At 45.8% G+C, this 17611-nt stretch overlaps 1 protein-coding gene across 2 annotated transcripts in view; it reads right to left on the minus strand.

The window, feature by feature from the left end:
• Positions 1–17611, minus strand: part of RORA (RAR related orphan receptor A) — a 358823-nt gene that overhangs the window by 15647 nt on the left and 325565 nt on the right. For both annotated transcript variants that reach the window (XM_058033480.1, XM_058033481.1), the window contains one exon: positions 6059–6144. In XM_058033480.1, coding sequence (XP_057889463.1) covers positions 6059–6144 — 86 coding nt within the window. The remainder of the gene's footprint in view (positions 1–6058; positions 6145–17611) is intronic.

A 17611-nucleotide genomic window follows, 5' to 3' on the forward strand; every position in this document is an offset into this window, starting at 1 on the left:
CAGACAGAAACATGGCAAAACACTGAGACAAAGCCCCTGCTCAATCTTAGCAGGAAGGCACCAGTCTTTGTTGCTTACACTCCTTTTATTAAAGCTTTACTAGGGAACGTGGAATATTAAAAACCAAACAAACTGAAGATGCTGTCTTTAATCCTGTTTTCCTGTACATAATTTGTTACCCTTTTTTTCTGCTCTTTGTTTCTATATGACAGAACTTTCAACCACTTTTTTTCATGTTTGTCAATAGGTAATTGTCACTGAGACTGAAAGTATTGCACATATTGAGCTCCAATTGAATGCATTTCACCCTATAATAATAATTCAACCTGAAATACCATGGAAATGTCTACCATTCCAACATCACAACTGATCCCTCCAGAGAAACCAACTCTTGGTAAGTACATTGATTCATTTCTAGTGCTGGGAGCACCATCAATGGAGTCTGTCACTGCAGTGCAAGCACAAGTGTGTTCACCACTGAACTCCAAGGGCAATGCCATTCACCACAAAAACAATGACTGGTCAAGGTTGTGCATCAGTCCCTGAAAATTTCAGTTCTCCAAACACTCTTCCAGTTACACTGGATGACATGCTCACACATGAGCTGCATGAAACCCTCTGCCACCTCTGGGATTCTGCAAGTCAGCCTAAACAGCATGTGAAACCAACATGTCCCAATAACCTGAAGGATCCATATGTTTTCCTTTAGCTGAGATATATATATGTACACTGATTCTGAATTGCCACTTCGGCATATTTTATTAAGAATACCCTTGTCAAACTGAATATTATTTTTAGTATTATAATGGAGAAAATACTGGCCTTTTTCCTTTTCCAGATTTTCCCTAGAGACACAGCTGCTCAATACATTTTAGTGTACAATATATCAGCTAAGTTACAGCTTGAAGCTAAATTTCCAGTAGAGCAGAAATGCCTGAACCCAGGCCTTTAAAAGCACTTGCACTTTACAAACCAGAGATCCAGTAAATTGCTTTTAAAAACAAACCCAAGAAAACATCAGCACTAGGTAAAAGAAAGAAGAAAGCTTGCCACAAACTTCAAAAGCTGATCTAAACTTGTGCAGAGCTCAGAAACACAGGTATCTGACATGTGGGAGTGAATTGACAAAGAAGGTCAAGTGAGGATTTTTGTTCTATGGTGCTGTCATTTACTTGTGAGTTATGTAAGCTTTTGGTGGTCCTTGGGCTTTCTCATCACTGTAAGACACGTGGGGAAGCCCCTATTACAGGAGCCTTCTGTAAGTACCTACAGTTTCTTTCTAGGCTTTTTCTCTCCTTTATTAAAAGGAGAACACTCTGTTCTGTTGTTCTAGTCCCTCTCTTTGCCAGAGGCACAGAGCTGGCTATAATTTTTCCACCAGGAAGGAGGAGGTGGATGCATCCTTGGTACACGTGTATACGTTCAAGCCTTATGCAAGCCAGCCCAGGCCACATGCTTTGTGCTGCGTGCATGTTTACAACCATCACTCGTGTGACCCAATGGGGCAGGCAGAGAGAGGCACCCTCCTGACCAGCACAGACACAGCACAGACACAAGCTGCGCTGCACTGCACTGCAGCAGCCCCGGGGTCAGAGCACTCTGCCCACGGCACCCCGGGCCATGTCTCAGCCCCTCCTGACGGCAGCACAGAGATGCAGCCCCAGCACTGGGCTCTGCACATTCCCTGTTCCTCCTGCAGATGGATCCACCTGGTGCCGGAAGAGCAGAGCAGTAACAAGCCACAGCTTGGTCCCTGTGTTTCAGACTCCTAGTTACACCAACGCAGCCTATGGGTGTTCGTTCACTGCCACAAAATCAGGTTTGGGGAAAAAAAGAGCACAGGAACTTCTCATCTGTAAGTCAGTTGGAATAACAACTTGTTAAAAAAGGACTTTGAAATGTAAATAGCAGATTTTGCAAAGTCTGTTACTGGTGTCGGTGGCTCCTGCGCTCAGCACTGCAGACGCTGGGGTCTGAGTGGCCCCTGAGCCACTTGTGCCTCCCCAATGGCACCGGATGAAACACTGAGCTCATGTTTGGTCTTTTGACAAATTGTCATTTAATGAATTGATTCCTACAGTTCATTAACATACCCACTTCCACTTCTGTATACACATATGTCTTAATTAGCTGCTCATTGGCTGTTTAATTACAAGAAAACAGCTGACAGCTGCCTTGCTGCATCCTAATGGCAGACGTTTTGGAATGACTGTATGTGAGCCTGTGACAACAAAGGCTTATTCATAATCCCATGATTTATGGCTAATACTTAAAGACTTCCACGTATCATTAAGTTTTGCAATATTCTGAGCAATTAACAATTAGTTGGGGGGGGGGAGTAATTATTTTGCTGTTCTCTAAAGCAAACCAACACAAATTTTCTTCAAAGAAACATTAGAAAAATACACTCTAATACAAAAGACAGGCAAACATTCAAATAGGATTTTTAACCCTTTTATGACCACGAGCACATATTTTAGTTGTTAAGGTAGGAGAGTGCTCTGATAATATTGTTTAATACACTGTGTTAATAAAGACAAAGTCACAGTGTCAATGAAAACAGCAAAACCATTCAGCTTTACATCAGTAATAAAGACAGGGTGAGCTTGTGTTTGTCAACAAATGAAAGCAAGACGGGCAGGGACAGCACACCACAACAAGATCATCTGAGGTCTTGAAAGACACAAGAGACAAAAGCCAGTACTGATAAACCTTCTGATAAGCATGTGAAACGGCCAGAAATGCCCTGCATGAGGGGTTTGTTAGACCAGCTACCTGCAGTCAGGTAAAGAGAGGGATTGCTACTGCACTGGTGGGTCAGCTGGGCATGAACTATTGACAGCAAAGCCCAGTAACTGCATCTGCAAATTAAATTCTATAGTTCATTGTATAACCATGTGGAACTGAATTCAACTCCCAGCTAGGAGAACATGGATGTGTACAAACCAGTTTCCTTTCCCTTCCTACAGCATAAAAGGTTGTTAATGGGTTCCCACAACTAATGGCTGAGTGAAGTGCTCCATACAGAGACCATTCTTTTCAGCAGTTCTCCTGCAACTAGCCTCTCTTAAAAAATTTATTTTATTTGTAATAAGCCACAGAAGACTTCCAAGATAAAGTGTAAAATACAGCCTGGCTAAAACCTCAAATTTTCAGTTAAGGAGGACATGATGAAGGGGTGTTAAATTTTCCTTTTTTAAAGGCAGATTCAAATTGAGCTGAATAGGCTGAGGGGTCGGCAGCACTCAATGCCTTTGCAAAACACTGCCACTAACTTCCTAAGAACAGCCAGCAACATCACAGCAAGGCAGGAAATGAAAACTTCCCAAGAAACACTAATGGGGTTTATACAAATCTTCAAGTCTAGTTACGTGAAATGCAGTGTAACAACTCAACCTGGTCAGAACACTTTCAAGTCTGTGAAATGCAATGGCTGCAAAGCAGCAGAAGAGCAACAGGACCAGCAAAAGTCAATCTGACAAGAGCTGGTCAGTGATTTCATCCCTGATACAGACTAGGTTTTGAATAAACTGTATTTCTTGCTGTTTATCAGTATTTCCAGAGTAACATTTAAGTTAACATTAGGATTAAGTAACATTAAAGTTCACACCAAACTGGAATGAAACCAGTCCAAGCTGAAACACCCCACTTTGCTGTGGCTGTTGCTGCCTGTAGATCATTCCTGACAGGCCTGGCTTGAGGGCAGCAGCACAGCTGTTCCCTCCTGACAGCCACAGCCCTGCTCCTGCCATCTGATGCACGTGGGTGGCTTTGTGGCACCTGTGCAGAACCTCCCTGACTTCTCTGGGACTGGGCATGGGCTGCAGGAGCCAAGGCACAGCACTGGCAATGAGCTCTTTGCAGCCAGGGACTTTTTACAAAGGAAGCTTTAGCACAACATGAAGAGCAACATAAGCATGCTCAAACCTGCAGCAGTCACAGCCACAGAAAAGCTGGGAAAAGAAAGCCATACCAATCCACACCTGGCTGCTTTGGCAGGAGCCAAGCTATGCCAACCTCTTCACCAGCCAAAATAGTTCTGTTGGGTGAGACTTTGTTGACAGTACTGTGGAAGAGTGTAGCACAAGAATCCAGAGAATCCAGAATCCACAGCAGGTCATTTTATGCTGCCTAGGCCATGGTCATGTAAACTCCTCCTGTGACTTGTGCCCAGCAGCAGTACCCCAGTCTGCCAGCCTGGGCTCTGGCATTAAAGAGGACTGAGCTTCTCAAAGGAAGGTAACTTGGTTAACCAAGTATTAATTGGCTTTAAAATTCTGTCTGAAACTGTGCGGCTACAAAACTTCACTGTGCTCCTTTAAGAGAAGGAGAAAATGCCTAAATCATTCACTGGGCTACTCTTAATTCTCACCTTCTGCCTTCAAGGTTCAGAGGGGTTTCAGTGTGCTGAGCACCCCTGCCTGTTTGCCCTCCCTTCTGCCCTTCTCACCAGCTGACCCTTCTGGTGGAATCCTCAGAAGAGAGGATTGCACAGAGCTCCAACAGAACTTGATTTATAGAGCACTTGAAGGAAAATTCTTTGTTCTAAAACACAGTATAGTGCACACACATTCTCACTCAGTGCATGAAGATGAAAACACAGCTGGCAGCTTCCCTGTCCTGGGCTCCTGCTCTGCAAGGAGCCCCATGTGGGGAGCCCAGCCAAGCACCAGCACCTCGCTAACCCTGCTGTGTCTGCACTCAGGTTTGGGTGTCATGGATCTCTCTCCCAGTACTCTGCTCCCAGACCATCTAAAGATTAAAGAGCTCTCAGACCCTGAACACAACTTGATCCTTGAGCAGAATTCTCACAACAAATGTCTGCACTTCCCACAGCTGAAATCTCACAAAGACTGCTTAACAACATAAACCTGGAAAAAGCCACCACTTTGTTATCAATGCATTTTTAGTACATTTCTTGTATTTTCCATAGTAACAGCAGTCAGAAACTGCAGAAGGTGTTCTTCCCATATCATTCCAAGATTCTTAATATAGCTTTTTTTCCTTCATTGTTACCAATACTTCCATAAGACTGAGAGGATGTGTTAATGAGAATGCAAAAATCTTCCTGGGAAAAACACAAAAGAGAACTTCATAATGTGAATGCAAGGAAGTTACTTTTTGAAGATGGGTTGTGGTATCAAGCAGGTCAGGAGAGCAGACTAAAAACTATTATCATCATCAATTCTTCACACCTCAAGTATAGATTAAGAGGAGAAAACTTATCAGCATGGGATTGCAACATTGATCCATGAAGAGAAGAACAAGCCAGAGCATGCTGTGCACACTGTGTCACTCCAAGCCAGCGCTGCAATTCTGCACTAGGGATCAAAAGGAGTGATCAGCTTCACTCCTGCCTGCTGCTGGCACTGTCCAGTTTAATTCCTGCTTGTAACAGACACACTGAGCAAAACAGAAATGCTTCTAGTGCAATCCTTGTTCCCTTGATTCACCAAAGGTACAACTCCAGGGAAAACTTCAAAGCCTAAACCTTGCACAGCAGTGACTGCCCTGCAAGGAGCAGGCAGTGGTCTCAGCAAGACCTGAGCTTGCTGAGCACCAGGAGCACGTGCTGCTGTGAAACATCTCCCCTGCAAACACAAGAGATCTGTACCTGCAGCAGAGGGCAAAAGAAAACAGAGGGGAGAGCTCTCCCCTGTTTCAGCAGAGCTTCATCGCAACTTACAGAGCAAAACCACACAGGGAGATTCAAAAAAGCCAGACTTGTCCTCCCTCAGCTGAATGCACTGAATGCTCTTGGTGCTGTGCTTGAGCAGATCATCTCTGTGCCTCTTCTGTTTATGCAGAGGGAGACAATGCACAGCACACCCAGCACAACTGTGTGATTTGGAGCAATGTCCTAAAATCTGCAGCAGTGTAATGGTGTGTGTGTCATGGAAACATCCTATTTAAGGTCCAAATAAAACCTGTACTTCAAAATCCCCAACTATTTTATACTGAACTTAGGAGCAATGCTTGCTCTTTAAAAAAAGAAGGAAAATTATCACTATCAAAAGGCTAAATGCTTCTTTTCAGACTTAATATTTTAGAAGCTTACCTTGCAGCCTTCACATGTAATGACACCATAATGGATTCCTGATGATTTGTCTCCACAGATCTTGCATGGAATAATTTCAATTTGAGCTGCAACAGAAGCACGCAACCAGTTAATTACATTTTCTTTTAAACACCTTATAAAAGCATTCCCTGATCAGCATTTGTACAGTGAAAACTAATAACCTGCTAAACATTATACTGCATTAACTATTCATTGCTGAACTGCAAGGATCCCCTAGAGCTTTGGACTAAATTATGGCTGCTCGTTATATAATAGCTTTTGGGTTATTAAAATGGGTCATTTGAGAAGGTGTTTAAGAACCCACAAGAAGGCTGGAATCAGCATTTCAAAGCCAAAAAGAACAGGAGAGTTCACATTTTGGCCAAAGAGCTAAGATGACACCAGAAAGGTTTCTTCCAAGTGTATTCATCCAAGACCATAGCAGGTAATGTTAATGCTTGTCCTGCCTGGAAGCAAATGCACCACGGCCACCAGAGCCACCAACACCCACCCAGCCCACACGAGGGGCCAACGCTAAAGAGAAGTTACAAGGTGAGAGCAGCCCCATTTTGCACGTCCAAAACTTGCCTATCTGAATGGAAAGGGAATTGGTTCCTATTGTGTGTTATCTACCACAGAACAACCAAGGCAGGAAAACACAGCAGCACTCAGTTTACTGAAACCAGAGGAGCTGGCACAGTCTGGAAAATGCCATTCATTTATAGGCATGAAGGCCCTGATAAATGTAGTTTCATACAAATAAACCAACCCACTGAACTCAGTTTGGTGTGTGACCAGCTCTAAATGCAGCACTTCCCATGAGGATACACAGGCCCAAGAAGGGACTCCTGCCTGCCCAGGGACACCCCTCACTGCCCGTGGAGCCCATGGCTGCAGCTGTTCTGCTGGCAGCTCTGGGCAGGCCGTGCACGGCAGCGCTGCAGTGACCAACAGCAGCAGGGCACACTCTCACCTCGTGCTCGGGGTGCCCACAAACACAGCACACACGGCTGGGTGGCTGCAACCCCAGGAGAGCCCTGCTCTGGCACACCGTGTCAGGGTGAAGCTGCACCAGTGCTCTGGACAGGGCCTAGCTGGAACAGTGCGAGTGCAGCTCTGGCTGTGTCTGGAACTGTGACACACTAACAAGTGCTGTTCGCCTCCTTGAGGAGCCCAAACCCATTCACAAGCTGCCTGACTGCTTAACAGAGCTCCTCCTTCATCCAATTTACAGCTCTCCGGTCTGTGACAACACACCAAATCACATCTCATACTGCTGTCTTACAGTGCATTGGCTTAATTTCAGTTCTACTCTGCTCTCAAAAGGTCATGTCCACGCTAAAAACATTGCATTCTGCATGCCACTGAATCCCTAACTGGATGCTTATTATTAATCAAGAGTCATCTTGATTACTAACAGCAGTGCTACTGTGTGCTCCATTCCACTGCAGCACGGCACAGCTCAGGATCTGGCCCAAAGCACAAGATCATTATAGAGCAGAAGCCTATAGAGGACTGGCAGCACAGCACCAACTGTGCGAAAATATCCCCCAAAATATTCTCCAGGTGACACCAAAAACAACAAGGTGGCAGCTGAGCAGCCCCAAACGGGAGCTGTTTGCTCCCCACTCTGCTGGGAAGGCTCCGGGGCTTTGGCCAGGCAGGTACCAGCAGCGCTCCAAGCAGCCCCACACAGCAGGACACCCCTGGTATCGGCTTCCAGCACAAGAACCTGGGCATCCCTGACCTTCCAACCCCTCCATCCCCGCAGCAACAAAACAACAGGCTGAAATTAAGAGGTCTGTTTAGGACACTTAAGGAAGGAAATGCCTCTTCCCCAAAAATGGTTTTAATTTCACTTCGCTTTCAGCTAACACATTAAACACAATGGAGCAGGAAGTTAACTAATAAAAGGGAAAAAACAACACGTGTGCTGTTTCATTAATGGGCTACATTACATTAATTATTACTGGAGCCTCCTGTGTTTATGAGCTTGTGGCAGAAAGGCTGGCATTACCCTCTCCCTTCACATCAACAAACTGGAGAACAGACTGGAACTCACAGAAACTCAGAATTTGTACCATGTGCAGTTCAAATTCAGAGAGCAATCCTGTGGGCAAATTCCAGAATAGCTCTCCCAAATCCCAGTTGTGCCTTTCCAACACATGATTCTTTTTCTCCCGTGCTGCAGTGAATCAGCAGCCTGCTGCAGCTCCTTGAACAGGGCAGTGACAAGGCTTATCTCCACAGCTACATGGCAATGTATTTTTTACATTTCACTTTTATATCCATAATTACTGCCTTATTTTGAATAGGTATGATATAATTGGATCTAGTTTATCTACAATCTCCAGCATGTTAGTTAAATCACCCATGAAGCCTGTCTATGCAATCCCTATTTCTTAAGCAACAGGACATTTGCAGAGCGTTTCTGAAGGAATGTAACATGCCTTCAAAGTGATGGCCTAAAGCTAGGTTAGTAATAGTCTAAAAGGTGCCATAATTAGTCCCAAATGCATTTTCCAGGGTGCTTTACTGGTAAAAGAGAATCTCCACAGATTCACAGGCTCCAGCTGTGCCAGCATTTGCCCAACATCATTTTTATGAGCTCTGGCACCAAATCAGGTATAGTTTTAGAATTCCTGATTTCCTCAAATTTACATCTTCAAGGTACTTACTTTCAATTAGGCAGACAGCATTTAAAACTGCAGCTCAGTGCTGCACTTGGGGATGATGCAGGACAAGGGGATGGATCTCAGAGCACAGATCGCTGGGGACTGCCACAACCAATTGTGGTACAAATGAATGCACTGTGAGATCAGATCAATTACTGCTCCACGTGGTGCCTGTGCAAATCAACTCATTGAAATGGAACCCCTGTCGCAGGTTCATACACTTCCCATGCAGCATGAAAGGACTTCAGATACTTTCAACTTACTACATGCAAATTGCCTGTGCCAAGATTATGCATTTTTTCTTACAAGGGTGAAAATATTTTCCCCACTTTTAACTTTGACATGCAAATATGTACTTGCTAAAACCTTGTTCTTATGCAAACAAGGCAGGTGGGAAATATTTTTACATGTCAAGAATATGTTCCGACTTGGTTTCTCACATTCCCAGAGTTACTTAAAGCTTCCTACTGTGCTCAAATTAATTGTACCTGTTCTCTGCTTACATTTATTTATATGGTATATTTTTCAAGATTACATAAAATACTCTAATTCATGCTTTAGACTAGAATTAGCCTAAATTACAGTTTACAATTTCTGTCTCCTGGGGTGGTGCTCAGGCTGATTCAGGCTGGTTCATGCATGAGCAAATTATTTCTTAAATATGAACTGCTGAAAAAAATAAACTCTTGTGGTTGCTTAGGAACTGCCACAGATACCCAGGTGACAGATGTAGTTTGTACTCCCAGATTAAAGGCCTAAGACTCTTTCACACCCTGAAATAACAGTGCTCCACAATCCTACCAAGGCTGTCCTGTGTCAAAGGCAGCAAAAAGGAGGAATAAAAGCCCAAACAAACCACCAAGAGCAACAAATGGAAGCTGGAGCACGAGACCCACCACCACACAAGATGCTCTGAAAGGGCTCCTGAGAGAAAGAAGGGACCTTGCGAGGGCTGGAGGCAGCAATCCCTACAAGCTGATGTCAAACAAGCTCATTGCACAGCACAGGAGATGCTCCCCTGGCACCCACCAGCACCCTCGGTTGGTTCATGTGCCCTCCCTGGAGCTGCTCCTGTCTCCAGGCTGCCTGCAGTGTCAGATCAGCTTCCAGAAATGGAGTGTGGACCCTGATGCGCTCACAATCACACTGAACAGGAACTCGAGCCCAAGGATTACAGGGAAAAAAACAGCCATTGTTTTTCCCCCTGAACATTTATTCTTCCTCCCTCCACTCTGTCTTCAGACAGCAACCGTGTGAGGCAGCTCTGGTATGCTCAAATAACACCACAGCCTCCACCTAATTGCTAGGGAACATGCCAGTGGGACTCCATGACATCTCCTGCTGGGACAGCAGAATGTGCCTCGTTCCCTCCTGCTCCAGGGCACTTTGCTCCCAAACCTGGAACGGTTTCATTGGGCTTGCCTGCCTGTTCCAAGTTCCCTCCCCCAGCCAAATCCCCCAGACAGCCTCGCCCATTTTATTAATTCCCACATCACGAAATGTTGCTTTATTCCTTGTCCAGTTTTTCCAGTAGAGAAGCAAGAAAATCTAATTCTGTATCTGTAAGGGAATGCACTGTACAACTCATCGTAATCTTTGACTTCTCTCTTCCTACCTCACTGGGGCAGACAGATCAGGGCAGGAGCCTGTACAGCCAAGCAAAGCACAGCTCACCTTTCCCCCAGCTCTGTCCCTTAAACAGAAACACACAGAGCCTCAGTGTGTTACCAGCTCACTTGGAAGAACACAGAGAAAAAAATTGTTTTCCAAAGACAGAAGTTTTTCCCTCCCCATTAACATTTGTGAATAAAATGCTTGTTTCAATTTTACAATTATTGTAAAATAATGGTCTTGGGGTAGAAAAAAGGATTTTTCCTTTTCTCCTTCTGCTTTCACACTTATTTTAAAATTGTACATGCACACAGTTAATAATTTTTCCCAATTCTCGACAGGTAGGAAACCTCAGATTTGGTATCCTGGGAAGAGCTCTTCAGTGAATGCAAAAATTGGTCCCATGTCTGCCTTTTAGGGGAGATCCATCCAGCTGACCTGAGTGATCTAGAAAGTTGGGTAATTAATGAAGTTAATTGTCTTGTCTGCTCTAGAGTGAAGGCAGGAAGAGAGGAAAGGAAGGGAGGAAGCAAGAAGGAAAAAGGGCATATGATTCATCTCATTCATCACAGACACCACGAACCCCTGACTGGAGAAGCCTCCTCTTCACTCAACAGTGAAGGAATTTAATGATATTTTAATTACAAGCCTAACTTTTAGAAGGTGAAAGTCAAGTAAATCCCACAATGTCTTACTATTTCTGAATTTACAAATTAGCATTTTCTGGAAAGGAAACCTGTGCAGAAGGTGCTCCCTCCTGCCAGGGTTTGTGGAGTCCCAGCTGCCTGGCACCAGCGAGACACGAGCATGTGCGAGGAGCTCTGGCCACAGCTGCCAAGGCAGGAACTGCAGGGGTTGCAGGAACTGCAGGGGTTGCAGGGACACCCTGCTGCCCCCAGCACGGAGGGGCTCGGGCAGACGCTGCCGGGTGTGCCAGCCCAGCCCAGCCCCTCCTGCTGAGGGCCTCTGTGGCACTGCGGGCACCCCTCACATGCCCGGCTCTCCAGCACAGCACCCCCAGCTGCCCAGGGCTGCAGAGAGCGGGCAGGGCTGCAGCTGGCACTGCTGGGGCTCAGGGCCCTGCCCAGGAGCCTTCCCTGCATGGGGCTCACCTGTGCCCAGCTCATGCACAGGGGCTCTGCAGTGCACACGAGGCACACACAAACTGGGCCAAGCTGCTTCTAGAGGGATGCACTTTGTGCCAGACATCCCTGCTAGTGCTATTTGTAAGTATATTGATTAAATTAGGAGGCATACATATTCAGTGACATATTCATCCATATTCATTGCCTCAAACAAGGGTACTGCATGTAATGTGGTATTTAAAGCAACATGATATCTGATCACAAACTGAATTAACACGGAATGATTTTACTATATAATATTCTAATCTTCCTGCATTTTCAGCTTCATTACCTAAATAATTTGCTCTGTCATGTACCCTAAGTAATTTGAGCTGGCTGCAATTACTCGCCTCCAACACCTGCAGCTGGCACAGGCTGCAGTTGCAGGGAAGCGAGCACTGGTGGCAGCACAGCTCTGGCACCCATCGCTGCCCTCCGTGGAGTGACCCTCTGTCCCCTCACGCAGCCCGGACACTGAACCCCAGCTGCTGCTGGGGACACGCCCGAGGCCACTGCAGAACACAAGGAAGTGTCTGACAGAGCCTGCTCGCCCCTCGTGGGAAGGTGTGCTTGTCCCATGCACCAGCCCCACCACAAAGACACCGAGCAGCCCCACTGGAGACTGCACTGACAGACCTGGCAACGAACAGCTCCAAAGAACTAACAGAAGATCTCATGGCTGCATTTTTCTGGGGTCCAGCAAGGTTGAAATTCCAGCAGAAGCCTTCCCAGCACGTGGGATATTCTTTGCATCTTCCTCTCTGTTTCAGATTCTCCTCCCTACAGCTGAGCCTGGCTGCACACTGTCCCTCAGGAGGTATCAGATGGGGAACTCCCTCAGATTTTCAATTTTCACATCTTTGGAACTGCCGATGCTCTCAAGCTTGGCTGAAATGTCTTGGAAATGGGGAGGACTGGGGTGATGGGCAGAAAACCAGACAAACACAAACAACCTTTCCAAGCCTTGTTTCCTTAGGAAATCACACTGGTAATAAAATAAATACTGAGGTTATACTGGTACAAATCCTTTGAAGTGTGTGGGTGTGCTGGGTGGAGTAGAAACGAACATGGCCACCAAAGTATTAATTAAAAGTAAAGTATGAGCAACACCTCAAACACACAAGGCAGAAATGCTGCAATGCTGGGACGAGCTGTGGGCACATCTGGATCCCTCAGCAGGTGACTGACACTGCTCAGCACTCCCAAATGCTGCAAACATCCCTACTGAAGGAGACACAGGATAAAGAGCACGGCACCACCTGAGCTCTTCCGGGGCCTGGAACACTGACTTTGAGGAATCAGTATAAATTCCTTCAACATCTGTTTGATTTGGGCACGTGGAAGGGAACAGTGCAGTAAGAGCTCATATTCCCATGCCAGGATCACTGATGTTTAGGGTTGTTTTCCTTTACGCCACACAAAATTTTACTGACATATATTTTAATGTAAAGAACTAGAGCTTTGCTATTATGTGAAGCACTGGCTTCAACAAAGACACCTGAATGTCTAATGAGAGAAGGCAAGATGGAAAATAGTTTGGGTTTTCTAAAAGGCAGAACTGTTTCGGTGAAGTTGTTATGGTGAGATCTCTATTTTTAACATTATATTCAACTAGAAAATCTCTGTAAACATTTAATAACATAAAATCACTATAATATTCTGAACTCCTGTAAAGAAAAACCAAAACAACATGCAAACACAAACAATGTAGGACTTCTACAAGTGTTCAGGAACACAAGCTAAAAAGTGACCTAGTGTTTTTAGAGGAACTCAGAGAGATGATGCTTGCTCCCTCTCGTTCACGTATACAACAGTTCGTAATTCTGATGTCCTTCTGTCCTTCTGTGTAACACTCATCTCTCTCCACTGTCTTGTCTTTATCCACCCAAAAACATTCTCACTCTCCTGGCTGAGCAATGAATGCAGCTGAAAGCTGATGATTTGAGTGTCCCTGTTGGAGCAATGACAGCTGGAGACAGCTGCAGCCTGGGACTGGGCACGTTACTGACACACCACAAAGTGTAACCCCAAACCAGCCATCCAAGGCTGGGCCCAGGCACGAGGAGCAGCTCTTGGGACAGGACAGCCGGGACACAGCACCAGCATCTCCCACTGCTGACACCTACAGAGTGCCCCAGCTCCAGCCCCGCCACTGCCCCCAGGAACTCACACACCAGTCATGAACGTGGCAGAAATGTGCACCAAGGGATCAACAACTGCAACAGCTTCTTCTGGGGATCCCCTTCTGGTCCCTCACCAGGCACAACAGACACACACAGTAACAACACACAGCAACCAAATATTGAAGATAGATGACTTCCACACGGTCAGAACAGACTTCCAAATTTCATAAAACACCAGTTTGTTTCTGCCCCATTCTGGCTTCTCATTTTCTTGGTGGCTCAGGTGCTTATGAATAAACATTTAATAATTTCATTTGCCTCTTCTTCTCTGGTTGAAAATTAACAGGAGTTACACTGGCTACAATGAACAGAGCTTGGGGCATAATTAATTTCACCAGGCTAAATGGAATTCTTGTTACATAAAGCAATTCAGAAGAAGTTTTTGATAAGAAAACACAGTGACACTGAAATCATGTGATTCTCTAATGAAATATAACATAGTTTTAGTCATAGCTCTGAAGTGCATGTCGAGAAACAGGTGCTACAGAGACCATCATCTCCCTAGTGCTGCTGTGCTGTGAGCATGGGATGCTAGCTGGTGTTTCCTTTCCTCTGTCTGTGTGAGCAGCACAATCATCCTTTATCTCTGCCTCAGATGCCTGGTACCTACTGCCAGAGCTGGGGTTTTGGTCTCGTGCTGCCAGGGACGGTGAGCAGAGCTCCAGCCCCACCAACCTGCAGCGCTCTGCACTGCTGGGAGAGGAGCTGCCACAGAGCTGTGCAGGAGGATGCTGCTGGCCTGACTGCTATCACTTTCCTTTTTCACTTTCCAAAACAAAGCTTACAGGTCTAATGACACACCTACAAAACATTTCTCTTGATAATATGACAAAATACAAGTTTTAGGAGCAAGAGAGGTGTGAGCTGTTATCATAGGAACTGCCAACACTGACTTTTGCTGCTCTAATTTGCTACTGCATTTATCCAGTAAGCAGCAAGCTGGGGTTTGTGTGAATGCATCATGTTTGTTTTTACAGGATTCTAGAGTTCACTCCTGTTTCAACATTCCTAATTTCTTCCTGCAGATGATTACTAACCTGGAGCAATTGTCCAGACAAACACCTGCAGCGGGGCACAAGCACAGTTCTGCTGTGAGCCAGCCTGTGCCACCACAGCAGCCAGAGCACTCGGTCTGTGACATGAAAAATGACACAGACAATGAGCTGGGGGCAGCACGTGGGGGCACCTTGGGGCACTCACAGGCCCTGAATGCTCCATCACACTGAGGGCTCTTGTACTCTTTGCCACTTACTGTGCTCTTGCACTGGGAAAAGCAAATCTACACCAACTTCTCCTTCCTGGTGTCTGAATGCTGGTCCTGCATTATCTACCACTAATGGAGAGGAAAACAAGAAGTGAAATCTGCAGGAGAACAGGATTAATTTATTTGCTGGAGTTAGCTAGACAATACTAAATAAATTCTCCCCCTTTCTTCAAAAAGAAACCTGTACTGAAAAGCTTAAACATATTTGTAGCTCTGCCCCATTTCCTAAATCTCTGGAAGCAACTAATAAAGACTTGACTTAAATAAAGTCTTGAAGAACTGTAGCATTTTACAGTGACAAGTCCAAATTACTGTAGCATTTTCATCACAGATTAATGCACAGAGCCCCTGTCTGATGCCATTTTCTACTGTCAAGTGCTGGACCTGGTCTTCTGAACACTGGAACTGGTTAACTCCAACACTGTCCTCCCACCTTCTCTTCCCTTAATTAACGACACTGGCTATGGGGAAAATCTGGTATTTCTGTTTATTTGCTTGTGGTAGGAAAACTAAGAACTTCTCAACCACTCAGCAGTGTTGAGGAGCACTTCAGCAAGTCAGCTACAACAGGGCTAGCACAGCTCCACAAGCTCTGCCTGGGCCAGCTCTCCTGGGGAAGCAGCTCCCAGAGGGATCCCTGTGTGCACAGAGAGCTCCGTACCAGGAGCGGCACAGGCACTCGGCTGGTGCTGCAATTCCAGCAGCGCTCCCTGAGGAAAGCTCTTCCAGAACAGCTGCAAAGTGTCTGCCCTCCTGCCACACACCGTGAGAGCTCCACCATGGCTTTGCCAGCAAGCTGCACACACTTGTGGTGTCCATTTGCCAAAGTGCATCTCAGCTCAGGGATCACACCGGGCTGCCTACGGGAACAGACCGACAGCCAGGGTACCTGACTGAAAAATCAACGGGGAAACAACAAAACCAAACCCACCACACCCACCTGACCAAAACCAATCATTTGCAACACAGTGTGAAACTATTTACAGCTTCAAGGACGCTGTTTCACGAGGGGACAGGCCCCAAACCCGAGGGCATGCGATGACCCTGCAGCACCAGGGCGCTGTGGGTGGGTACCACTGCAGCCTCAGGCTTGCACAAAGCGCAGCGAGTTTCAGCCCAGCACCAACACTCCCTGACACCCCTCGGGAGCCTGGCTCTGATCACAAGCACAGGCTCTCCATCACAATGCCCACCACGCTCTCCTTGGCGCTTCCCGCTGGGCCAAGTCAAGCTGCACTCGAGCAGCTCCTCCCTTGGAGAGAGAAGGGCACTTTGGGAGGAGCACTGCAGACCTCAGAAGGGGTGACAAAGCAGCGGGAAGCCAGGAAGTGTCATTTCACACTGTTTGCCATGATTCAGCCTCGTCCTGCTGTTTTATCAGGCTGAATGGATTCTATAAAGGGTTTGACCTCAGCAGAAATTGCAGGCTCTGTCACTGTGCATAGAGAAATGGGACTCTGCACGATCAAGTAACAGCCAGACAAATGTGGCTGCTGCAGAAACCACATCCCCACAAGAGAGCTGCACTTTGATTAAAAGCTACTCAAAACCTGAGGAAAAAAGTTACAGGGAAAAAAAATAAAGTATTTCACCCAGACTAGAAACTATCATTCTGATGTGACTACATCTGCATTTTTAAGATATTTTCTTTTTCTTTTTGGCTGTACATGAATTTGATGTCATTAAAAAGGCTTCCTTTGATGCTGTATGCCAAGTAGAATCATTAGTTTCTCACAAAGGTGCACTCTAAATGTCTAGTTCAAATTTTCATTTTCAGATGATTCATCTAAAAGGTGAACAATAACAACCAAACTAACTCCAGAAGTCTAAACAGTAAAAAGCCTTTGAGCTGCACTCACTCATTTATTAACTCCCTCCAACACCTCCTTCCTGGATTCATCACCCAGCAGCCAATACTGAGTGTGAATTCTTCAACTCCATCTGTGATTTACGGCTACTGCGAGCAAATCCCAACCAGATCCCCCCAAACCTCACACAAGAGGCTCTCCTCAAGTCCACATCCTGCATCCTTCCAGCCTGACACTGGGTCACCTGTTTTTAACACAAAGACGTTTTCCACTGTGGGTATTTCCAGAGTATGTGGGTGTTCAGCCACAGCTCCCCTTCGTGAGCCCCTGCAGGGGTCATCAGAGGAGGAGGGAAACTGAGGGGCGCCAGAAGCAGCCACATCCTCAGCTACTCCTCCAGGTTTTAAGGAGGAGCACAAAACAGATTAACTATACCCATGTTCCCTCCATTTCAAAGAAAATATCCCTGAAGTTCAAACCCAAGCAGTGGTTGACAGCTGATATTTGTTTCCTGATACATATTAAGGCACCAGCAAATACATTAGATATTAGAGGAAGCTCATAGCCTTTGTTGTGACAGAAGGTCAAATCTCTGCTGAACAAATATACAAATATCCTTGTTTTTCTCCCCAAGAAAGACACCTCATTCAGCCCCTGCCCCACCTCAGAGGGAGCAATATTAGCATCTCTGTGGGATCAGGATTCCTCAGATGTTCTCTTGGAAAAGGGCACAGGAAGAAAACATGATGACCCATCCCCAAAAACTGCACCAAGGAGAGCATACAAGATGCTATCACTGGAGATGGAAATCATATGGGCTCTGGCTTCCAACAAAATAAATGCACCATCAGTCTATCAAACAGCTTCAAAAACATTTCTGTCACTGAC

Source organism: Melospiza georgiana, chromosome 13, assembly GCF_028018845.1.
Source record: "Melospiza georgiana isolate bMelGeo1 chromosome 13, bMelGeo1.pri, whole genome shotgun sequence".
Classification (NCBI taxonomy): domain Eukaryota; kingdom Metazoa; phylum Chordata; class Aves; order Passeriformes; family Passerellidae; genus Melospiza; species Melospiza georgiana.